Source organism: Phaethon aethereus (assembly GCF_964289735.1).
Source record: "Phaethon aethereus genome assembly, chromosome: 3".
In the NCBI taxonomy this organism is placed as follows: Eukaryota; Metazoa; Chordata; class Aves; order Phaethontiformes; family Phaethontidae; genus Phaethon; species Phaethon aethereus.
This window is the reverse complement of record NC_138576.1, coordinates 34,621,962-34,647,686: the sequence shown is the minus strand read 5'-3', so window position 1 is coordinate 34,647,686 and position 25,725 is coordinate 34,621,962. Positions and strand designations below refer to the sequence as shown.

At 44.6% G+C, this 25,725-nt stretch overlaps 1 protein-coding gene across 4 annotated transcripts in view; it reads right to left on the bottom strand.

The window, feature by feature from the left end:
- Window positions 1-19,684, bottom strand: part of RIMS1 (regulating synaptic membrane exocytosis 1) — a gene marked incomplete at its 5' end in the record, with an annotated part of 337,770 nt that extends 318,086 nt beyond the window's left edge. For 3 of the 4 annotated variants that reach the window (XM_081997758.1, XM_081997761.1, XM_081997759.1), the window contains one exon: window positions 19,521-19,684. In XM_081997758.1, coding sequence (XP_081853884.1) covers window positions 19,521-19,684 — 164 coding nt within the window. The remainder of the gene's footprint in view (window positions 1-19,520) is intronic. The other variant, XM_081997760.1, reaches the window with a different exon arrangement.
- Window positions 19,685-25,725: the final 6,041 nt, after the last annotated feature.

Here is a 25,725-nt window from a genome sequence, read left to right as displayed (position 1 = left end):
CCCTGTCATCAAACATGAAAGCATGAAATGTCAACACATGAAGAATGATGGTTGTTAAGTGTTTCAAATCGGTATGTGGTCACAAACAACTTCACAACATGCAGGGAGCCCACACATCAAATCCACACAACAGGATATGTGCCTCTATTAGAGCAGCATTTGGGTACGTCACTGACCTGCATGGCCAACTTTGGACAGAAAAAGCAAGTGGAGAGATTCAAGGGTATTCTCAGCAATACATTTCAGTAAATAACGAAAAGGTGCCTCTGTGGAAACGCATTACCTACCTAACTACATGAAATGTCCGAGTTTAAAAGCAGCAAACACGAACCTTTCTCATGAGGACAAAGTGTAGAACATGCTGTTAAACTACCATTGTAAAAGAGTAATTCCTTGTACTGTGTATCCTATACAATAGATCTATATCTTCCTTTGCCAAAATGATTTGTATTCATTTCTGATTCTCAAGAAATTATCACCTTGAACAAAGGAAGAGGCTTCGCTGCCCAGGAGGCAGCAGTCCTTATAGAAGAACCCCAAACACAGTTTCAATTTTGGTACAGAGAGTGAAGTCAGACCCAGCTGCAGACACCAACAAAGCTGGTTATTTGGATTTATTATTACTGCTTTGCCTTGCAGCATTGCGCTCTGAGACCTCCACTGAGACCACGGATTCTCGGGAGCAACGCCTGGAGACTATCCGAACACACAGAAAAGGCGTGTCACCGAGCCGAGAAACAATCTGAAGAAAGAAGACAGACCACTGAAGAGAAAAGAAAAGCATTATCTCAATTTAACAAATGCAGACCTGAGGTACAGGCAGACTCCAACTTCCTGAGAGTGGCAGCACACAAAGGTTAATGGTATCTCAAGTCCCTGTCCTATAACTTAACATCCAGACTGATTCTTTCTTAAAGTGAAATCAAGAAGCACAAATCTCAGAGTAGCACTAGCAGAACAATGACAAATTTTCTGGATGACAATTGACTGATAATTGCTCCTGACACTTGTTACAGGCTGACAGAATCGTTCCAGCTACAGTCACACTCAGAATCGCGGCAGCACTGTGCACCTTTGAAAAAAATCAGATACTCCTGATTGTAATTTCTGGCAAACACACAACTGAATAAGCAAACTTCCATCAGAGTTAGCACTACTGGCAAATCCCTACCCTCAAAGTTCAACCAGAAGCAGTGAAGATGTGGGAAATGAATCATTAAATCATGTTAAAGTGACCCCTCCAGAACTGCTAGATCCCAGCACATGCTCTGGGTATTGCCTATAAATTGTGGTTAAACAACTCAGTATCAAGGGCTGGTACCTTTCAGGTATTTCACATTAATTTAAAAGAAAGGGAAAAATTGATGTTTTCAGAAGAATAGTATCATACATCACCCTGCTCTTGCGATGTATGACCACTAAGATATGTGAGTACATATCACAGCATCACTCCTGTATCCTGACTTCTTGAAACTCTGAATTTCAAAATTAGCAAACACATGTTGGTACGGAAGCATGATATCACTGATAAACCAAATAGCTGCTGTCAAAATTTTGTTTCTATCAGAGTGCTTGTTCTGTATTTTGGGGCAGAAATACAAAACTGTCAGTCCCAAGCTACAACATATCTCAGAGCTGAAATACACACCTCTTTTTCTCAGTACAACCCCCAAGATATCCCAGCTCCCTCAGCCTTCTTCCCCAGCAAATCTGCTTACTTGTGTCTCTCTGCCTCTCCCCCACCTTATACCATTTTTTTCCCCAGCTAATGAATATTGCACATTCAAGGGCTTTTTTTTTGGGGGGGGGGGGGGGCATGGGGGGCTGCTGCCTCTTTGTGTGCGCACTTGTGGTCAGCAGTGGTCTGTGAACAGTAACACTTGCGTAGCTGTGAAGACGTGATTACGTGTATTGCACTTTGAGATTTCATTGTGCATCCCTTCGCAGGCCCATTGGGGCAGATGCCTGTTCCATATTAAAGCCCTCATCCTTCTGTCCTTGAGGCCAGCCAAAACAGCCAAAACTTAAGTTTTAGTGCAAGACTGCCTGCTGTAGTCGCTCATCCCAAATGTAGCATCGATATGCTTCTTTGCCTCTTTCGTATCCATCTTCTGGCTGCCAAGATACAGCATGACATTACTGCTTATCTGTTCCTCATCACAGTTTGGAAAACTCGTTACTTTCCCCAACACCTAGCAAAGAAAGAGCTAGACCAGCCCAGGAGAGTCAAGGGTTAGTCCTGTGTTAACCACAGTATGCCTGTGTGACAATCTTGAATTGTGAAAATAAGGTTCATGCTATAGCCAAATGGGGTCTTCCACATTGAGAAAAAAGGGCAATAAAATTGAAATAATATAAAATAAAATACAATTAAAAAAATAAAGCTGGAAGTGCTCCTCTTCCCCTTTCCAGCTGTTTCAGAGCACGTAGGATCAGACAGTGCAGGATCAAGGCAGACACTTCTGTGTCACCTCTACAGGATTCAGATGCTGTTTCCTCTCTCCCCTCCCTTTCCATTGTGCCACTGGGGAAAATACAGGGAAGAACAGCCAGATGTTCCAGGTGGTGGGATCAGTGCTAGAAGCGGCCAAGCAGACCCCTGATACCACAGAGCTCAGGGAGTAAAAGAAGACTGCCTACCATCATGTTTGCTCACCCCAAATGACACTATGACATTATGCACCTCTGTGGCTTATCTTAAATACTGGAGCAAAGTTTTATAATGCTGTCTCCCATACTACTATATATAACAGTATATTATACATATGCACATATGCACAGCCACACACACACATACCAGGGAGATCTCCACACACTGCCTGGGGACCAAAGAGTTATCCCTACCCACCAGAGTGTGGTACTGGGGAAAAACTACAGAGAAGTACCAGGGAGATTTCCCAGCCAAGAGCAGCTGCTGATTCAGCAAAGCAGGGACCTTTATAAATTCAGAACACTTTCTCTGGTTTTGATTAAGGTCTCTGCTGTACAGTGATCTCTTTGCCCTAGCTGTTCTCCTTTCTTCTCGCCTGCTCAGTCTTTCAGCTGTATTTGCACCCTCACCTCCATCTTCAGCATACTTTACTCCTTTTTCTTTCCATTCAGCTGATTCCTTTTAGCTCCATTCTTCACCCACCCAAAAAGCAGAGATGCCACCTTTAATTAAAAACAAAAACACACAAACACACACCATTCCCTCAGGCACTGAGCCTGCACAGATTAATATGTACGTGCACGCAACCTCCAATATGTCAGGGTGGAGATGACAAGGCTGGACAGACGCAGGGGACGTGGCACCCTGCCTATAAACCTTGAGACTAACACAACATTTAGTGCTGCCTTACAGCTGATCTACTTGTGCTTTTTATACCTCATCTCCCTTTTGTCTGCTTACTCTGTCAGGAAAGTAAACTCCTCATGCGGGGCAATTCCACAACCCTCTGCCATACAGCTCCTGTGACAGCAGGGGCCCCTTCCTAACCAGAGGAAGCACTCTTCCTAGAAGTAATAAGATTAAAGCCAATTCCAAATATTCAAAGGCCTCAAAAATTCCAAGACTGAGTTAACACAGCAAATTGTTTTGAAAAATAATACTTTGCATTACTACTATCAGGTTTAGGAACTCTAAGATGTAGCTGAGCTGGGTTTCCAAGTTCTCTGCTACAAAGGAGGAGACCTAACCACCTTTCTTCTCATTAAACCAGACCAGATCTCTTACCTTTCAATTAGAAGATTAGGGGCAGCCAAACAGTAGTTAGGTAATACTATAAAATGCTGATTTTCTGGGAACGTTGAATTCAAATGCACCAAGGGGTCCAGTTCCTTCTTCGGCCAAGCTACCCTGTGTTTCCGGATGCTCTCATTGCACCATCCAAGCCTGCCGAGATCCAGGAAAGCAGCACTGCCAAGCCCCAAGTGTCTGAACTTAATGACTCAGACCCCTCTCTTCACAGTCATAAGGCTGGCTCACACTCAGAGCATTTCTGAACCTTAGTATTTTCTACTTGCCTTCTAATTTATTTATTTTCACGCTGAAAATAAATTTTCAGCCCCTCCTGATTGTGTGCTTAATCATCTCCAGCTCAAACCCAAAGTGAAACAGACACATAAATACACAAGTCCCAGGTCTGCTACCAAAGGATCCATCACTTTTCATTACCCAATTCTCAGTGTGCAGAAGTGCTATTTTACACTTGTTCTGCACTAGCCAAATAGGCAGCTGCATCACTCACAGCCTACTTCCAGGCTCCCACTCCAGCTAACTCCAGCCTGCCCCTCGCACCTCTCCCCTGTCATATATTCCTCCTCTGTCTGATCCCCACAGACCCGCCTATATGTCCTCTGAGTCCAACTTTTTGTGCCTTACGGAGCGTGTACTTTCTTACGGTTTCCCACTCACTCGCCACGTACTTTCCCCTTTCCCGCTGTCCCTCACAAGGCTATAGCCTGCATTCTCATCTTCTCCTCTCCTCATTTTTCCTCTCCCACGGTGACTAAGCAACCATAGTTTTTCTAGGGAATAGTCTTGCACAATGCAAAATACCAACCATTTTGTAGTCTTTTCTCATTAATCTCGTGGTTACCTTGTGAGGACATTTAAAACACCTTAGCTAGCACGAGACTCAGGATTAACATAGAAAAAATAGGAGTTTTATCAAAGTATCTCATTTTCATTGATGGCAATTCAATGATAGTTCACATTCACAAGGTACTGCTGCTCATGTGGAGGGAAACATGCTTTTATCTCAATAGCCATAATATTATTTGAGAAATGAGAGGTTGCCAAAGGAAAGATAGCGATCTCAGAAGTCCCGCAGGAAGGATCTGGAGGAAGTGGCGGGCTGTTGCACAGGTCTGAAAACGCAATCAGACCCATCGACTACGCTGAAGATTTTGCCATTGCTGTCTGTGTTCAGCAATGAAACCCGGATGGCCCAGCGACCGCTTCCAGTGTCCTTACAGTTTTGCAAGAGGCTCACCTTAAACAGAAGTGCAATTTATTATATATACATATATGTGTGTATATACGTAATATGTACACAACAGCTCTTCAACTCAGGTTGATCTGTCTACAATTTTATTTTACCAACAGCGTGATTATAATGCCTGGAATGAGGAAAAAGAAAAAAACTGCATGCGTTCCTAGAGTATTACTCTAGATTGAGCTCTGATGTACCTAGTATATATTGTATATACTAGGTAAGATATATATGTACTATACATCAGTGTAACTACAATGATTTAAACATGTGGCAAGTAAGTAAAGTTGAAAGCCTTAATGAAAAATATTTTATGAGATAAAGACACATGCACCATAAATTGGTTTACAATTCAACTGGGAAGTGCCACAGTATTACGGGCTGTAATTTGAACTGTCTTCTAGTGAACAGACAGTAGCAGTACTTTTCAGGTTTACAAAGTGTAACAAAAAATATTTTGGGAACTAATAAAAAAAAACGAAGGAGGCTGACAGCCCTGGGGTGCAGCTCTCTGAAGGACAAACATCTTGATATCAAATAAGAGAAGCACAACTTCACAGCATAAAAAACTGCAGACTGCTAGATTCAGACAAACCATAGTAACATGGCAAAAAAAGCTTTCCTGTACTCTCAGTGGACTCAGCTTTAGCCTGGAGGAAAAGTTACCTTTCCTCTTCCTTCAGGGAAAACACTTTTAATTTGCTTATTCATTCAGTTCTTGGCCTCTGACAAGGGAGTCAAAAGGGTGGCAGTTGCCGAAGTCACTTATTGATTTTCTTGGTTTATTTATGAAGGCCAGACATGCAAGGGCCTGTCTTCAAAATTTAACACCTGGTAGTAAATTGCCAGGAAGATCAGTTCCGTTCCACCTCTGCAACTTTCATGTAACGAGTGAGTTGCCTTCGCCGAAAGTTCATCAAACTTTGGCTTTCATAGAAAGCTCTCAAATTTCAGGCCCCTCCACTAAAACTGTAGGCAGAAGTTCCCTGTTTTCTCTACTTTGAGAAGGCTTTCTTCTGTGGTCTCAGTTCACCTTCATTCTTCTACCAGTACACGGGAAGGAAAGCTGTGCTTTAAGCTGAAATACATGCAATAGGCAGCAGAGGGAAAAGTAAAAAGGCACCGTATGACATCAAGAGGACAGTCTTCAAGGGTAATCCCATGTACCCTGTGTTGCAGTAATCCAGCCGAAGGTGACAGAAGCCATGAATCACTCTGAGAAGGTCTTGATTTCAGAGAAATATGGCAAACAAATGCAGACAGAAAAAAGCATACTTGACCATAAATTCTGCAAGGAGAGAGTTGAAAGCATTGCTGAACTGCAAACCCTGTAAAAAATACGAGGGCGAACCCCCTCCGCAACAGGAAGCACTACTGTTGCTGCTGTTCTCCTCAGGATTCTTCCCTCATGTTGTTAACTTCATTAATTTTACTTTACCTCAAGGAAACCTTGGCTTTTTTACTTTTGATCCCATACAGGATAAATACCAAGAAAGAAAGAAGCAGATCACCTTGGCTGGATGCAAGAGCGAGCACTGTCTCATCTGCCACGAAACTAGAACTCCCCAGCTCTTTTTCCACATGGGCCGTTTAGACCCATTCAGACAAGGACAAGCTTAGAACCTGAAATATCCCCACCAGAAAAAGGGGTGTTACAGGTGAACGAGCCTGTAAATTCACTGCCGATTCCCTGAACTGGTCAGTCCAGTCCAAACAGTTCCTGCTGAAAGTTGTTTTACGGTGAGTGCTATAATTGTTTGAAAAAGACTTTTTTAAGGGAGGATGTTTTGCTTTAAGCTAATGTAGTTTTATGAAAAAATTTGCAAAATAAATTATGGAGAGATTTTGCTTATAAATGTGAGCTTTTAAATTTAAAAACTACAATCAATATCAAATAATCTAAAAGCACAAAATGCAAGAATCATAATATGTTAGCAAGGTTCTGTATCCTTAGAATAGATTTCTCATTTAAAAAATCAATATCTAATTTAGCTCTGAAATGTAAGAAAAATGTACCATGTATTTAATCTCAAAGGAATTTACACACTTTTTACATATATACTGTCAGAGTCAATTCATATAACTCTGCAATCTCCACCTCTGAGTGAACACAGTTCCTTTGTATGAGTCTATTGAAAAACAGCTTTTTTGAGAAAACAATGGAAAAAAAAATACACTATTAAGACTGCAGGAAATTAGAGGTATACAGAACACAAAAGAATTTTAAAAATACAGGCACACTTTTGAATAGTGATAAATGGGGAGGGGGGGAAGAAATGTAGGTAGCCATGCCTTGGTTCCACTTCTTAAGTTTACTTTCTACGTAAAGCTTGAGGAGTAATTGAACAGTTACTGAATGCATTTGAGAAAAATGTAGTTTTCTCTGCAAAATACAAGACTTAGAGGGACGTATCCCATCTAAACAGACTCAACAACACTTAAGTCTTACCCCAGTTAAAAGATGTGTTTCCAGTGACACTTGTTCCAAGGCAGAGATTCACCAAAGTTAATCAAACTCAGCAGAGGCACGGGACCACAGTAACACAATGTTTTGCTGGTCCACGGCAGCAACTTGTTCAACCATGTCACCTGTCCCCATGATATGACTGCAGGCAAAATTGTTCCCAATTTTCCTCTCCTGATCAAATTTCACCAGTGCACTCTGCATATTTTAAGCGACGCTAAGCAACGTAATGTTGCAATTAAAGCCCATAAAACAACTTGTACATGTTTCTGTACAGCCTGCTTCCATATTCTTAGGCGCAAGGACACACACACATACAAAATTTCTTCTAATTCTCACCCATAAAGTGCAAACCCATTACCCTGATACTTTGCCAGTGGCATCCTGGGACAAAATCAATAGAGTTAAACTGGGATGATCTGGAGTTCTCATAAATTCTGTCCTTTCTTCTCAACTGCCTAGCCTCACGCACCATACACTCCATCAACCAGCTGCCTTCCTGTTCTACATTTATAGCTAAAAACACGTAGCCAGCAGAACATTGAACTGTAGAGTTGAAGTTTGTCATGCAATGTCAAAATTTTTGCAACAAATAACAGCACGAAGGAGACTTATCACCTAAAGTAACTAAGATACTCAATAGATTGTTCATGTCCTTTTACCGCTGAAGCCTTTCACATTATGTTTTCATCTACATCTGTGAAATTTCATTTAATCAGTGCAAAATTTAGTCTCCTGATGTCAAATGTCAAAATTATTCTAAAGTTAATACTGCAAATATGCAGAAGTGCAATGACTTTATTTTGAAAATAACTTCATATGAAAGGCTAATTGAAAACCTAGAGAATAATGAATATAAACTAAAAATCATTCTGACTGCTTTCTTAGTACATGCAAGTGCTACAGAAATTGTGTAAAGAAAAGATATTAGAAAGCTCAGACAGCTACTATGTCTGGTTTTGCGTAGGTCTTGATGCTTTTTCCAAGACCAGTGGAAATGTCAAAAGAAAACAGTTATACTGACAAATCATGGCTCGAAACACAACTAAACATATTAAATCATCCAGTTCCAAGATGGCCTTTTGTTACATAAACTGCTTCATTGTCATTTCTCTCAAAAGTCCTATTACTAATCATTTGATCTGTAGAATACTTCCACATGATTAACACATACTGATGCAAATAGCCTATAGTTAAATCTTTGGATTGTGTGTATAGTATAGGACTGTAGGTTTGCTAAGTATCTGGAAAGAGAATAATGTATCAATATAAATATTACAAAATCTTAGTTTATTAATATGATTTTGAATCCTTCACAGTATATTCCAAAACTTTAGAATTAATACATCTTCATGAGCAGTGGCTATGAAATTTGTAATGCCTGCTAGGCTCACAGGCCAAACTAGGTTTGCAAAAAAATGTAGTATCTTTTATTAGACCTGCTAGTATAAGATGTAGACAGACTTTTGGGTACCTGATTTCTTTGTTTGATCAATTCAGATATGCAGTACTGGTAACCAAGAGAAACACTTGAGAAGACACTTCACACTTAGGTCACCATTCAAGCATGTGAAGACTTCCATGAGCAATTCTCAGAACAAACCGCTCTGTCTCTTGCTAGAAGAGTAGTAGACTTTTTCTCTGCGGTATAATAGAACTTACACTAAAATAGCGTGGTTGGGCTGTGTTCCATTCATGAGCAATGTCCTAATAAATTTCACATAATGAAGTTTAAAAAAATAACTCTCAATTAAGGACCTTGAAGTAAATAACTGTATTTTGATGCAAGGCATTTAAACCACCATTGTAACTAGAATTTGGTGTTTATCTAAAGTCCAAAATACAGAGATAATTATTGTTTGGTTACATCCCAGATCCTCAAAATTTGAAACAGTTAATTTGCTAGATCTACCACTGTCATCACTAAAAAGTGTAACTCTAGCTATCTGCTACATTCACCCCTGATCAAAAAGCAACTCTCAGGGCATACACTGATCTTCAGTGATTCCACGAGGGCTTAATATAGGAAAGACAGACCAAAAAATTAGGAGATTTCAAACACTACCCATTTTTATTACAGATACCTGAAAAAAACATAGACAGACACAGTCCCCTATCTCTGACAGAATTAACAATTCTTATCATAATCAAAGGGCACAAAGTCCTGACACTGAAAATAAGACACACCCGATGTGAACAAACTCACAGATGAGTGCCAAAATAGATGTTCTAATTGTCTGGAAACAGCTATTCATCATGCCGTGTCTCTTCATGCCTCTGAAGTGGCAAGTGTATGAATGGTTTTGTGTGTCATTATTCTCAAAATTGCAACTAGCTTTTCTTGCCTCTGTAACGGTTCCAGAAAATATATTTGGATCATGGCTTTCCTGTTTAAAACTCTCTCTGGACATAAGTATCTGATATGCAATCAAATTTTGAGGATGATTACTTCAGTTATAAGTACAAAGAATTACAATGCTATCCTATCGCATTGTGCAAATTGTCTTACCTAAGTAACTATTAAAGCAAACTGATAGTGGTATTCTTTTCTCCTGTTTGTTGTGACAACCAAAAATAACTCTGACTAACATTTACTGCCTAGATTCCAAAACCAGGCAACACCATAAACATTGCATAATACTTTACCATATCTGTGAAGTATAAAAGAAGGGATAAAACAATTGTAACTCTTGGCAGATGCAGATATCTGGTAAGCTATCTGCGTCCTTACAGATCCAACATATGGATCTGACTGGGGTGAATCACACAGCCCTGATCAGGTGTAAATCATTATAGTAATCATAAATTATATGCAAGTATTTCCAAAAAGCAGAATGAAACCACTCTGTGTTTGTAACTGATTACATAAGACTTTCTTATACCTTTTATCACCACTGGAATTATAGTCAAACTGTAGGCACTCAAGTTTTTTCCCCCAAAACACCATTGCATGCCAGCATCTATTAATTAAAACTGGTAAGCCCAGGGGAGAACAGAAATGCAGCAGTGGGTAGAGTAAAATTGGCTAGAAATTATAACTGGCTCTAACTACTGGCAACCAAAAATAAAATTTCAGTTTTGTCATTTTCCACCTTCAGTAACGCCTGCATCCCAAGAAGCTTGAATACAAGGGCAGCAGTATTTTTATATAGCCTTTTCTTAAGGTATTAAGTTCAAGTCTTAAAATGCTTAGTAACCGCCTGATGAAGGAAGCACACTACGTCTTTGTTAGTTGCTTTCCTGTATCCAAGGATGCAAAAAATTCTTCACATGAGTCTTCACAGAAATAAAAGGGCTTTGACAAGAATGGGAATTTCAAATCTCCCTTAACGTTGTTCTCTGTCTGCTATTTTCCAGAAAAACAACCAACGGGGGGGTGCCCTCCCCCTCTAGAGAAGAGGTCTCTTCTGCATAATTCCTTTTCAGATCTGGGTTTATAACAGCTCTGTACTTTAAGAAGTTCCTGCCCAGAGATCATGTTCTTTCACCCAGTCTTTGCCTTCACCCTTCTGCACGGCACAGATAATGCCCATGCATTTGCAGACTCACAGACTTCTCAGGAATTATTAGTGCAATCTCAGACAAAGCTGGGCAGGAAGCTTTGGAGGCTTCTTGTATTAAGTGGAGAGTCATGTGGGAAGACACATGCACAGAAATAACACCCTGTGCATTTCGATACAACCACTGAAACTGAGGCCAGAAAAGAGCTCTGCACAGAGGCTTGCACATCAGACCTTCCACAATTTCAACATATGCAGATCTGAAGCTCATGTCTAGAAGATGGTAGAGATGTTTGTTACTGCCCGTCATCCCCATCACTTCCCACTCTTCTATAGCTTTTAAGGAAACTCCTATGAATCTGCTATTGTCTGCTGACAGTCTCCTCCTCCTGCCTCGATGGTGAGATGGCCCCCCAGTAGAACAGTCAATGACTCTCATGATTGCCTTATCACATGACTGTGCGCAGTTGTGAATACATTTTGACGATATATAGTAGTCTCCTTGGACTACTCAGTCCACCTTCCTGATTAAAAATCACTATCAATTCTCTGAAATTCCCTGAAAGTCATGAAAACCCTCCTTGCAATTCTGAGGTCACCATAGATGTTTGCTTTGATCAGGACACCTTTCTGCCCACACCCGCCCTCTCCAAGTGGTGAAAACCTGAAGCCTTAAATGCTGTTAAATTCCTTCTGGTGTTTTATTGGCCAAAAGTCAACCACAGTTTCTGCACTGCTCAATTCTCTTTCTTCCTCTCTGAGTGAGGGCCTTGGACAGTAAAGAGAAAAGGGCTGGAAGCAGTGACCACAAGCAATCCTCCTCCTGAATGATTCAAACTGAGTTGAGAACACATTAGATACTGGTCTCACTCATAAGCTTTGAAACACTCAACAAAGCAACATGCCACGTCCTGCACGAGGAGAGGAATAACCCCATGCACCAGTACGTGCTGGAGGCCAACCGCCTGGAAAAGAAGCTCTTCAGAGAAGCAGCTGAGAATTCCTGGTGAACACCAAGTTGAGCATGAGCCAGCAATGTGCCCTTGCAGTAAAGAAAGCCAACACCATTCTGGGTTGCATTGGAAAAGCATTGCCAGCAGATCAAGAGAGGTGATCTTTCCTCTGTGCTTCAGCACTGGTGAAGCCATGTCCAGATACTAAGTCCAGTTCTGGGCTCCTCAGTACAAGAAAGACATCGACATACTGGAGCGAGTGCAGCAAAGAACCACAAAGACAGTTAAGGAACTGGAGCACATCACAGGAGGAAAGGCTGAGAGAGTGGGGGGACTCTTCAGCCTGGAGAAGAGAAGGCTCAGAGGGATCTTAACAAAGTGTATAGATCCCCAGTGGGGAGGAGTAAAGAAGACAGAGCCAGACTCTTCTCAGAGGTGCCCAGTGACAGGACCAGAGGCAATGGATGCAAATTGAAACACAGGAGGTGCCATCTGAACATCAGGAAACACTTTTTGCTGTGAGGGTGGCTGAACACTGGAAAAGATTTTCCAGAGAGGCTGTGGAGTCTCTGTCCTTGGAGTTACTCAAAAGCCATCTGCACACAGTCCTGGGCTATCAGCTGTAGGTGGCCCTGCTCTGGGAGCTGGAGTAGACAATCTCCAGACTCATGACATCCAGCAGGAGTAAAATCGTTTCACTGTGGATTTGTATGCTGAAGTGTCAGGATCAGAGCTGGCACTGCCAGGAAGAGGCACAAGGCAATATTCGAACAGTCTGTCTGGGTGATTCACCCATGCACACAGTAAGCAACCTGCACTCTGCTCACTGCTCCATTGCAAAGCCTGAAACATGGTGGTTCCAAACCCCTTTAAGTACAACAGAAGAAATAAAGGCCTTCAAGCAGCAGAGGTGAGGGCATGCTCCATTCCTCCTGCTCCACTGCACAGAAAGTGAGATCCATGGGACCATGGAAAGAATAAGCAACAGGGAATCTGACTCAGAGAAGGGAGTCTTGGTATTGTTTTATCCTTTAACTCCTTGGTGCCAAATGCACAACCAGTTCCCAGAACTCTCGATTCCTCCTTTGTCTTGGATTAAAGGCAGGCTTTAGATCCTTTACCATAAAGACAGGATAAAGACAGACTTCCTCATGATGCCCCCTTGATTCTTGCTTATTTCTGCAAAGTGGCCCAGTTTCAACAGAAGGGATGCAGAATGACCCTACCTCTCCCTTCCCTACTGTTTATGGCAGGGCAATTATCGTCAAGGGATGTATAGCATTCAGGCTAAGAAGGTCTTGGAACCCTACTACTTTATTTTGCCCATAAGTACTATACAAAATAACGGTGGCAGCAGCTGCCACTCTGTTTTGAGCAGTGTTCAATGTTTTCTGACGATGTTAGGAGTGGTCCAAGTGTTAGAAATGGAGAGGAGAAACAAACTGTCTCCAGAAAACTGGCACATGCCTCATGGCCGATCTGTTAATCTTCAGAGTTATGCAGCTAGCAGTTCAGGCTGGAAGCTTCCAGGTGCATACAGGAAATTATATAGGGGTTATCTTGCAATCTATGAAACAGAGATTCTCACCAACTGCAAGTGACTTCAGGATTTGGCAGCCCTGAAAAGTGAGCAGCTCCAACATCCCTGTTGATTCTAGAGACCTGAATTCTACTAAAATCAAGTTTGTGATGGTCAAAATAGGATGTTAGGATCAACTTCTCCCTAATTATTAACTACCACTCCCATGGCAAATCTTGAAATAACCCTCTTAAGATCATAGAATCATAGCATAGTTTGGGTTGGAAGGGACCTTCAAAGGTCAGCTAGTCTCAAGTACCTGCCAGCCTCTCTACTGAAGCTACTCAATTAGAGGTACAAAAACGACAAAAATCCTGCGTCTCCAAGTTGTTTCCTTCTATTGCCACTACCTTAGCAAACAATCTCTTTCACGGTCTTGTTAAATCCCATCAGAAGAGTAGTAAGGGCTTTTGTCCCCACTTAAAGTTGCTCCAGAAAATGACTGCCATGGTAACTAGGAACCTTCTTCTAATTTCTGGCCAAAATTTGCCTAAGATTGATTTATAGATAATTTATACCCTTTGATAAGTTAACGTTCCACCAGGGGTGGAGCAAAGTACTTTGGCTGTCCCAATGTATGGTCCTGTTGGGCTGTGAGAGGCCGCAGGAGAACAGAACTGTAACTCAGCTAGCTGTGTTCACAGCTGCTGTGGTTTGCACTTAGTCCTTAGCTAACCCGATGAGATAAGGAACACAACTGCACATAAGCTAACTTCAGCTTAAGTACATACATATAAATATATATAGTTCTGTGATTTGTCTATGATTGAAATTTGATGTATATTAACTGAGGTTGTTTCACTTCCAGGCACCTTATACCCACAAACAATGTAGTTGTCTCAGGCTATCTAGTGTTTGAATGCACACTTGAAAATTTTAAAATTTTTCCTTTAAAATGTTTTTTTCCCCCTGTTTTTGCAACTTATGGTTTGTTTCTCTCTTCAGGCTCATTGAAAACTTTCCCTCTCATGCTTCCTCACCATTTGTTAGTCACATCAGAGTCACCTGTAGGGCAAAATCTGGACTTCAGGCTAGACACATCAGCCACTCAACACAAACCTCTTCCCTTTCAGCTACAGGAGTACCTACCTTACAAAACAAGAAAAAATGCCTCCAGTGTGAATTAGTCTGCAGAGGAGGCCATGGCACATTCTACCACTGTCCTATGCAAACATTTATTCACACAGGAGCCGCAGAATCCTGGGTAAAGCCAATCTCCAGTTAAAAGAGTTGCTAAAGACAACAGTTTTCAGAGATACCCACAAAATCCGGCACAGTCAGTGGAAAACATGAGTGGATGAGAGTTGAGCCTACCACGGTAAAGCCCCACCTACTCAACAGATTGCTCTCCATGCTGCTGTCAAAGGTGTGGCAGGCAGCAAGGTGAAGCTCTCCCAACCACAGGCAAAGGTCTGAAGCCCCAAGATGAGATCATTCAACTGGGAGGGAAGAGGACCTGCTTCCTACTCCCAGACCTCCCAGTATTTTAAACTTCTCTGACTCTTTTAAAAAAGGCTACATTAACAGCCTTGGGTAACCAGAAGCATGTAGTGTGAGAGCAAGACGGCTCCTCTGCATGGAGAGCTGTTCTCAGTGGACTTGACTTTTAAGTTAAGCTCCCGGGCCCATAAACTTCTCACTCTCTTCTGTATGGGGAGCCAAACTGTTTCCACTAAGTTACAATGTAATGACACTTGTCTAAGATGCAATTTCTTCAGGCTGATAACTGTACCGGGCTTAGGTAACCACTTCCTAACCACCAGGCTATTACACCTAAGGTAGCTGGAAGCAGTAACACTGCCTGTACCTTACATGTTAGGAAAGTGGCCATCGCTGGGACAACAGCACTTGGAGTTCAGCACTGAGTATCAATACACATTTTACAGGTACTGTATTAGCGTCAGGTCTTTCAGAGGACTTAAGCGTATGACTACACAGTTTGTGATACCCAAACAAGCTTAAGTATAAGACAGACAGCAAGCAATTCAGCAGCCAAGGCACTCACATACAATCATAGAATCATTAAGGTTCGAAGCGACCTTTAAGATCAAGTCCAACTGTCAACCCAACACCACCATGCCCACTAAACCAGGTCCCAAAGTGCTACAGCCTCTGATACTATGTGCCCTGGACACACAGGAACACCCAGTTTCTCAGGTGCACTACAACGGAAAGACTTCATGGACTGCACTCAAGGTGCTGCAGTTTCTACTTAGTGCCAGGAAAGCATCAAAGTGCTTATGTGGATTTGTACCTTCAGTGCCATACACCAGACTGGGGCCACACTTCACTGCACAAGGGCACGGATATGCCCTCAGGATAATCTAGTGACGCTGCCCCTATTACAGTGGGAATGCAAAACCCATCTTTGGATGGAAGGGCAATTTCAAGGCAATCAGCTAACATTAAAGTGTTCCTCATGCCAAGGTACACCTGTTCATAACAAAAGCAAAAGAAGGAACCTTCAAAAAAGCCCTAACCCCTCACCACATTGTTCCAAGGTATTCAACAGGTCATAGGACAGCAGAAGGTTCCCTCTCCACAAACACCACACAGCAGTTTGCAATCTGATATTGGAAGGGTGAGGGGAGGACGAAGTCTCTGCCACTGACCAGAGGAAAAAGAAAGTCACACCGGGCAGTATAAGTTGCATGCCTTTATCCTAAGGGTGTGACAAGCTCCGCTAGCCCCAGACTGATGAAGGAAACTGAGCGAGCCAACAAACTGACAAACAGGGCAAGTTCCTGGCAAGGTGGTTTTGAACCAAAGCATGCATGTCTCTCATTCTCCAGAGCAAGCAGAGAAAGCATTACATTGCCCATAGTCCAGCTCCCTGGCTGGCACACTGCAGTACGCGCTGATGTCAGCATGAACTGGCAGAGAAGGTTTACAAGAAGGCTTTTAGCTCAGAATCAGAAAAAGGGCTCGGGAAAACAGAGAGGTACGGACCCGGAGGAGAGGGACACTGCCTCTTTACCGATGACCCTAACCTCCTTCACTTCTCCTGAAATCCATATAGTCTACTCACAGAAAACACCTCAAATCCTCTTGGATCCACAATTTTATGACCATCATGTGAAGAATACAGTAGTTTAACTAGTAATTCTTCCTACAGTTTTCTGTCGTGAGGAGCGCTGGAAAGGAAGATTACAAGTACTGTTTTAGAAACTTTTATTGCTATGAGAACATCCAGAGGAGGAGAGAAACGCTGCACACTTTTTAGCCCTTAGGATTCATGAGACAGCACGTAGCCAGCCTCTCATCGGCCCAGGATTGAAGGTAGCCTGGTTTGCAACACGGATCAGCTTCGCTTCCAGGGGATGTCGCAGAGTTGAATGTGGGTGTTACAGACAGAAACATTTCTCTGCCAGGTGGTTTTAAATGAAAACTGGTGGCTGTTTTGCTGAGACATTCGGATAATCAGAAAAACTTCTACTGAATAGGAAGGGATGGTGACGATATATGACTTTTATAATATAGCTGTGTTATCTGCATAGCACCATTGTATATTTGTAACAAACCTCTACAAAATTATGGAAGTAAATTCTTGTCTGAAAATCCAGTCATTTAAGGGTTACCCTCTGGAAAGATGTGTCTAACTCTTGTCCCAAAAAGGAAGTAAGTGCCCAGCATACAGAAAAGGCAAACGATCTCAGAAAGTCTAGTGTCTCTCTGTAAGAGTCAAACCATAATCTGTATGAAAACTCTTTGCTGTGACCAAATTTTTGAAAACCAAAGATATAGCTAAAGTGAGTATAAAGGTTTCAAAGTTTCTGAATGTATTTTCTATTAAATTCTGGCTCTTTATTTAAAGAAAAAAAATCTATTTAAAATCACAATTTCTCAGACCAATGGAGAGCCCAGACTTGTTATTCTCATGATTACAAAGAACTGTTGTAAGGAAATAAACTTTCAACTTTGGGTATCACAAACCTTTGAAGATAATATAATTTCAAGTTGAATTCACAGAGCACAATTTTTTACCTCTTTAAAAAAACTGTAATTAGTGTGTCCTAAATTCGTTGAGTAAAACTGCTGAACATTCTCATAATCTCACAGAAAAGGAAGTATCCATCCAGAATTCAGAAGCGCCAATGCAAAAGAAGAACAGAAGCAAAAAAGTGGGGGAAAATAAAAGGAGGAAAATTTATCCTCTATCCCATGTTGACAAGAATACGGCTGAGAAATTAGCATCTCTACCAACAAAAGTTCATTCTTGCAGTGACTGTAAGATTTATAGTACCGGTCTACAACATCATCACAGAAACAGTAATCTTCTTCACAGAATAAAAGGCAAATATTTATAGGGAAGTAGCTGTGCTGGAGGACAAGGAATGGGAGAAGGATAAATGTAGTTCAGAGCCTTTGAGCTACTCCTCTATTTAATTTTCTTCTGATGAATAGAAACTGAGGAGGGACCCTTCCCTTCAGTTTCCCCACATTGACTAATACAACGCATTTTCACAAAACATTTCTCCTTCCAACCACTCCACCTCCAAGACTAGCCACACCCCAAGCATAATGAAGAGCAACAGCGAACTGAACTCTTCGTCTTGGACCGAGATCCAAACACCGACCTCCCGGCCGGCTCCTCGGCGATACGCAACGCTAGCAGCTGGGCCTCAGTGCCCACCGCCGCAATCACTCTTAGTAGCCCCTGTAAAAATTCAGAGCCAAGCACCAGTGGGAAGGAACAGAGACAGCAATACGCTGAAACACTGTCCCAGCTTCACCACCCACAGCACGCGGGGCCAACGTCGGGAGCCTGTGGTGGGCTTGGTCTCTCCGTCAGTCACAGCAAGCCACGGGGAAGAGCTGGCACCCGCATCGTTCCAGTGGGAATTTCCGATGCCACCAAAAGAAATATCCAGATCACATCACACCTTCAGAGCAGCCCTTCCAAGCACAGGTGTATGCAACCAGAAGACAGTGAGGTAAGGATACAACTACCGCTGGTAGGGAGGGCCTGGGTAACATCAGGGGTTTGCAGGTATTCCAGTCACCTCCCGCCCGAGTGAGCAGGCCTAACGGGTAGCCAGAAGAGGAGAAACCCTGATTCTCCTCCGCAGGCCACAGCTTCAGTCTGTTTATTCTCATCACTCGCAGCAGGCAATTCGGTAACGTTATGTTTGAAGCCTCCTATTGACGGAAGGAGGCTTAGAAAATGTCACATGCGCCGATCGGTAAGGCTGTTGGGGCGGGGAGGGGGGACACAAGGGGTTCAAAAGAGGCTGTGGGGACCTGTTTTCCAAACATGGCACCGACACAGACCCTGCGCTCCCGGCACCCCTCCCCGTCCCGCTCCCCTGTGTGTTCCGCCCGCCGGCCCGCCCGGTCCCGCTCTCGCTCTGTAAGGAGCAGTGCGCTTAACTGCATTTATTTCCCAATTACGAACGCCCTGCTGGCCCCACGGCGAGCTGCCCCCCAGCCGCTGCCCGCCGGGGCGCAGGCGACGAGCGGGCCGGAGACGACAGTTGGGGCGCGGGGCGACGGCGGTTGGGGCGGGCGGAGCGGGGGGCGGCGGTTGAGGCGGCGGGCGGGGGCGGCCGCCTCAGCCCCGCGGCGGGCGGCAGCGGACGCCGTGCCAGGCGGGGGCAGCACGGCGGCCGCGGAGGCTCCCGCACGCAGGGAAACCCCACCCAGCGGCCCCACCTGACAGAGGCGGGGTTTCGGGGACCCCAAAGGAATCACACCTCGCCCCTCGCCCCCATGTCGGGGTTTCCGCCCGCCCCGCGCCGCTGGCTCCCTCGGGGCGAGGAGGGCCGGGCCGCCGTCCCGCTCCGTACCCGCCGTGCTGGGCTCCCCCGGTAGCTCTGCCTCGGGAGGAGCTGCCCGGGGTAGTGGGGGGCGGCCGGGGGAGGAGGAAGTTACGGGTCGGGAGCGGAGCGGGACCGGGGCTCCGCAGCACCAGCCCCGGGGCGGTGAGGGGTCCCTGCGGGGCGGCCCTGGGCACCGGCCGGCTCCCGCTGTGGCAGCGCCCGCTCCCGCCCGCCGGCGATCGGCGCATGAATGAGTGCCTGAATGAATGAATGACTGGCGTCTGCTTACTTGAGCATGGCCTCTTCTTTCTCTTCCTCTTCTTTCTGCCGGTCCATCACTGCCATGATAATGTTCCTCTCCTCCTCTGTCAGGTGGCTCAGGTCGGGCAGCTCCTGCATCGGGGGGGGCACCGTGGGCGGGCGAGGGCCGCGGGGCCCCACCGAAGAAGACATTTTCTTTCCGCCTCTCCCTTACACCTTCTACCTTTGCACGGCAAACCCAGCCAGCCTCTCCTCCGCCCCCTTCACAGTGTAGTCCTCCGAGCAGCAGCAGCCGGCAGCTCTCTGGCAGCAACGGAGGAGGCGGAGACCCAGCCTTTCATGGTCGCTTGCATCCACCCCGGCCCGGCGGCTGCTGCTGCCCGCTCCCTTTGTTTCCGCGGCTTCAGAGAGCTCGGGGGCTGCCGTGCCGCCGCCCGCAGCCCATCCTCCCGGCGGTGGGCGTGTGGGGCGGGGGTGCCGTGGCGCGGAGGTCTCCCGATCGCCGCTGGCGGGCCGCGGGCGGGGGGGGGCGGTACGCGCCGCGGGCCGGCCGGGAAGGGCGGGTGCTGCCGCCGCCGCCGCCGCCGAAATGCTCCGCCGCTGCGAGCCTGGCGCTAGGAGGAGGGAGGGGGAGTTCGGTGCCGGTGAGGCGGAGTCCGAGGCGCACCGCCGCTGCCTCACGGGCGGCAGCGCTGCCTGCCCCTGCCGCTGTCTCTGCCCGTGCCGGGGACCCGGCCCGGCCGCGCCTCTCCCCGCCGCCCGGCCCGCGGCCGCACGCTCACGGCGTTGGCCCCGGCACCGCCGTCCTCCTCACGCCCCTCCGGGGGTTTCCGCAGCGCAGGTGGGGGCCGGGAGCTCGCCTGAGCCCCCGCCGGCGCTGCCGGCTCGCCCCAGGCAGGGACCGCCCGTGGGAAGCAGGCAGCGCCTGGAGCCGTGCTGCGGGCTGCCCGGGGCGCCGGGGCAGCCCCGGGATCCCGGTGCTGTCGCCGCTCCCTCGGGAGTGAGCCGTGCTTGCCCCTCGGTCTTTAGCTCCAGCTGCAGCCCCTTTGCCTTGAGCCAGCACTGCCACCACTCGCCCGTCCCTAACTTGGGGACCTAGGCTTCAGCACTTCTTCATATGCTTCTTACACCCAGGAAGTGGCACCCATGCCATGGTCTCCCCCACACTTCCCATGGGTGTGGCGAGTGCTCTTAACTCTCCTCGTCTATCAATGTCAGACCCATTTTTTTCACTGCCGTGACCCACCAAAACTGGCCATGAAACATGCCACAGTACTGACCGTTCAACTGAGGGGGTAGCACACCATGAAACAAAACATTACTTCCAGACAGAGGTAGCTTCCCTATCAGTTTCTGATTTACCAGCTCTAAGCAACTTGGTTTTGGGGAGCTGGGAATGAAGACAACAGCCCTTCTCTATCGGGGATCATCTGCTTGTGATCCACTGGCCAGAAACTCATGCCTATAGCTCTGAAAGTTCCCTTGCTCAAACGCATGCCCATCAGTGGACGAAATCATTCGGGCTACTTGGAAATGCAAAGCTGGAATATAGAGAAAACTGCACTTTCAAATAAAATCTGAGCTACCACTAACACAGGCTGACACTTGAAGACCTCTCAGTCATGCTTCTGCCGAGGTCACAGCATGGAAACAGCTCTGGTTTCTAGAGAGATCATCTGATGGGTGCAAACCGAAGGAAAAAAATCTATGCTGGCAGTGTTCAATGCTTCTTGCTGCCAAACTTGCCAGGTTTGGAATAGGGAGAGGGACCAGATTTCAGCCAGCCACACTAATACCTCTCACACAAATTCTGAGCGCTATGAACCTTTGTGACCCTTTGAATTTGAGAGGAATTACTGTGGCCATCTGCTTGTCTCCCCCCAAGAGATCTCCTGCAGGACACAATTTGACAACACAAATTAAAAAAGAAAAAAATAGTAAGCACTACTGTGACCACCAGAACTTTTGAGTGGTGGTGTCCAAGTTCAGCTCGGAAAGTGAAATCTCTCAACTACTCCAGCACATGAAGGAAACTGCAACTTGAATGACCAACAGATGGCTCAGAAGAGATTAAAGTGGTGTTAATAAGCAAAGCACTATGAAGGGCTGGTAAATATCATAATGTCACACAGAAAGACACCGACCCTCTGCTAACTCATGTCACTATTTGTCCCAGGGCCTGGCCACATTATTACTGCTAGATGTAATCCTCCTAGCTAAGTACTAACGAATCAATAAAATCACTTCCCGCCATCTGCAACCAGCAGGGAAGATAGCCTTCATGTTACAGACTGATGCTAAAGAATTTATCCATTCATTACCAACAGGCAAAAGTATGGCAGTCACCTTAAAATTGAAGGATGCAAGATTGAAAACAATAAGGTGATGAAAACAAGGTGAGATACTGCCATATGATGAGTATCAGAAACAACTAAAACATGACGTGACTGGAATGGTAATACAAGACATGATGATTATGTTGTTATAGGTATCCATAGGTAGTCCACACTCCTTCAGATAATTTAGACTTGCACATGCCGCATAAAAGATGTAGTTCAAGTAACTGCAACAACTAATTCACTGGAGCAGTGGCCCTAGTGTTGAAGAGTCACTGCTTTAAGGCCAATCATAATATTAAAGGTCTAAGACCGTAAGACCCAAGTGTCTTCGTGATAATTTTATGAAGAAAATATTATATGAGGTTAAGTTATCCTACTCACCTTTCTGCTTATTAATTACTGACACAGTCACATATATATCTGTTCTGTATTATTTCGTTGATTACTGTATGCTGGGTCAAGCACAGGAATTCTTACTGCTGTGTGAAATATAAAATTAATACAAAGCGTATGAGGGGACTTTATATACAGTTTCTGTCATGGTTTAACCCCAGCCAGCAGCTACGCATCACGCAGCTGCTCGCTCACTCCCCCATGGTGGGACAGGGGAGAGAACCGTAAGGGTAAAAGTGAGAAAACTCGTGGGTTGAGATAAAGACAGTTTAATAGGGAAAGCAAAAGCTGCGCAGGAAATCCATTCACCACTCCCCATGGGCAGGCAGGTGTTCAGCCATCTCCAGGGAAGCAGGGCTCCATCACGTATAACGGTTACTTGGGAAGACAGATGCCATCACTCCGAACATCCTCTCTCCCCCTCCTTCTTCTTCGTCCCAACTTTATATGCCAAGCATGACGTGCTTGGCATATAAATGCCAAGTGGCATTCCATACCATATTTTATGTGGTATGGTATATCCCTTTGGCCAGCCTGGGTCAGCTGTCCTGGCTGTGTCCCCTCCCAGCTTCCCGTGCACCCCCAGCCTTCCCACTGACAGGCCAGCATGAAAAACTGGACAATCCTTGACTACTTAGCAACAGCTGAAAACGTCAGCACATTATCAACATTTTCTCCTCCCAAATCCAAAACATAGCCTCACACTAGCCTCTGTGAAGAAAATGAATTCTATCCCAGCTGAAACCAGGACAGTTTCTTATAAGTTAAAAGGGAAAGCTGAAAACTTTTGCAGAGTAATGGTTAAAAAAAAATGATGGAAGTTGGAGTGTGCACCAAGACAATATTGTGAATAAAACTGTGTTACTGAAAAGCACAGAATGACAGAATCATTTAGGTTGGAAGGGACCTCTGGAGGTCATCTGGTCCAGCCTCCCTGTTCAAGCAGGGTCAGCTAGAGCAGGTTGCCCAGGTCCACGTCCAGATGGCTTTTGAGTATCTCCAAGGATGCACACTCCACAACCTCTCTGGGCAACCTGTGCCAGTGCTTAGTCACCCTCACAGAAAAAGTGTTTCCTCATGCTCAGATGAGACCCACTGTGTTTTAGCTTGTGCCCATTGCCTCTTGTTCTGTCACTTGACACCACTGAAAGGAGCCTGGCTTCCTTACAACCTCCCAACAGATATTTATTCACATTGAAAAGATCCCTCTGAGCCTTCTGTTTCTAGGCTGAACAGTCCCAGCTCTCAGCCTTTCCTTACATGACCTGCTCCAATCCCTTAACCATCTTCATTGCCCTTCACCTGACCTGCTCCAGTATGTCCATGTCTGTCTTGTACTGGGGAGCTATGAACTAGATTTAACACTCCAGATGTGGCTTCACCAGTGCCAAGTAGATGGGAAGCTTCACCTCTCTCAACCTTCTAGAAATGTTTTTCCTAATGCCTACAAAGTCTTAGGCACATCAAATGGTTTTACGTTATTTTTGCACAAAGACAGTAGAATTTACTAGGGAGAAATATAGAAGAAACCGTAAAAGTAATCTCATTTTTCATAGGGCTACATGAAGAGACTCAGCTCTTATTGTAAGTACTTCAAACCTTTAGTGGTCATTTTCTGATTTGCCTCCGTTTGCTTTGTAAAGATGAAATATCTGACACTGTCATCCAGCCAACAATGCATGGAAAGCCCAGTCTAGTTCAACACATTATATCCCGAAGCTGGAATAACACTTGAAACCCTTGAAGAAAATGTCATTGCCTGGTTAGTGAGAATGCCCCCTGCTTGCGGGGGTGAAGGGAGCGTGACGGGGGTGAAAGTCTTGTCACTGACAGGCATCCTATTAACTCCATTTCTCTGAGGTCCTATCTAGGGAAGAAGGCTGTGAAATCTAGAAATGGAATATCAATATAGCTCTTGTAATATATCACGTAAATTACTTATTCAAGCTTGAGAAGCCAATCATTATAATGGAATCTGTGTTCTTTTCTTCTCAGTTCGTAATTACAAATATCCACATATACTCGATGCATGACAAATGTTTATTTCTTTAAGGCTCTAGACCTTTGTTCACTCTTAGGAACTTTCCTTCTCCCCAGTATTTGCTGTTTGAGGGACAGCCATGAAGGATGAAATACCCTGTAGCATCAAGGCCTCAGAGTAATTTCTCATAATAGGTTAGTAAAAATGGGATGCTGTGAGTTCTCTCTCACTCAAGAAGTTGTTGAAGGAATTTAAAAACTTCAAAGACAGACCAAATTCACAGTAAAATCTCTTTTATTAACATATCATGATTTTCAAGAGCAGTTTTTATTTTGGCATCTGACTCACGATTTTTCATTTCTTTAAGTCTGGTGGTACTGCAGTATTTTAAGAGAGAGAAGGAGGTCACAGCTAGCTCTAGCATGAGAAGAAATGGAAACAGTCCTTTTCAAGGCGTACAAAAAACACTGGCACAAAGGGAGTTCATTTCAGGTAGGGATTTCAGGGCCTGTTGTCGACAAGATTTGTTATTATGCATAATTTTATAATCAGTGCCTACACCCTGCAGTGATTAGTGCCTTTAAAATGCTCTCAGACAGAACTCTTGGTCTTCTTTTAAATATATTTTAAAAAAAAAAAGGAAAGGGAAAAAACCCAACAACAACAAACTAGCAGTTCCATCAGCAGCAAATGTTATGGAGCCTGTTTTTGGATGACAGCTTTGGATTCTCTTGTGTCAAATAATCCAGCTGAGTTCACACTTCCACCTGTTCTTTAGTGGGTGCACAAATCTGAGTCTCCGCTATCTGGCTGCTGATTTTCATAAAACCTGCAGGAGCTCAGTGTTTTTAGACCTCTCCGTTTTTGTCAGGTTTCTTTGAAATTGGTCAAGAGATGCAAATATTATTGCTGGAGTACTGACAGAAAAACAGTGTGTTCCTTAAAAAAATAGACTAGAAACCCTGTCCCACCCCCATAGGTCTGTAATTATTCTCTTTGCTCTTCTCAGTTCCCTCCTGTTTAGCTATGTATTTCTGGCATGGCAGTTTCCAGAAAGTCATCCCATCCTTCAGGTGCAGCTTGCCAAAGATGCATAAACAGGAACTGTCACCTTCCTCCTCCATGACATGATGCTTCTGTACGTGCAGCTCCAAATCATACACCCTTTTAGGTGCAACAGTGCATTTGCAAGCTCCTATCTGATTTGAATCTGTTATGAGCTGATTCTTATTTCAGTCTGACTACTTTCCAAATGTGTTTGTTAATAATTATTTTTTAGCCCAGAAATACTAACAAGGTTTTAAGTACAGCGTGATTTTCCAAAGTACTGAGATCAGTTTCCATTTTTTCTCCTTTAACTAGAAAAAAGTGCAAAAATGATTGAATTGACACCACCCTCCACCCCAAAAAGTCATCATCTACTTTCTGTTTATCTTCTGGACCTATTGTCTAAAGCTGATAGTTCAGGCAGATTCAACCCCATTCAATTCAGGGGAACCCTGCATAGGGCCATTGCACAG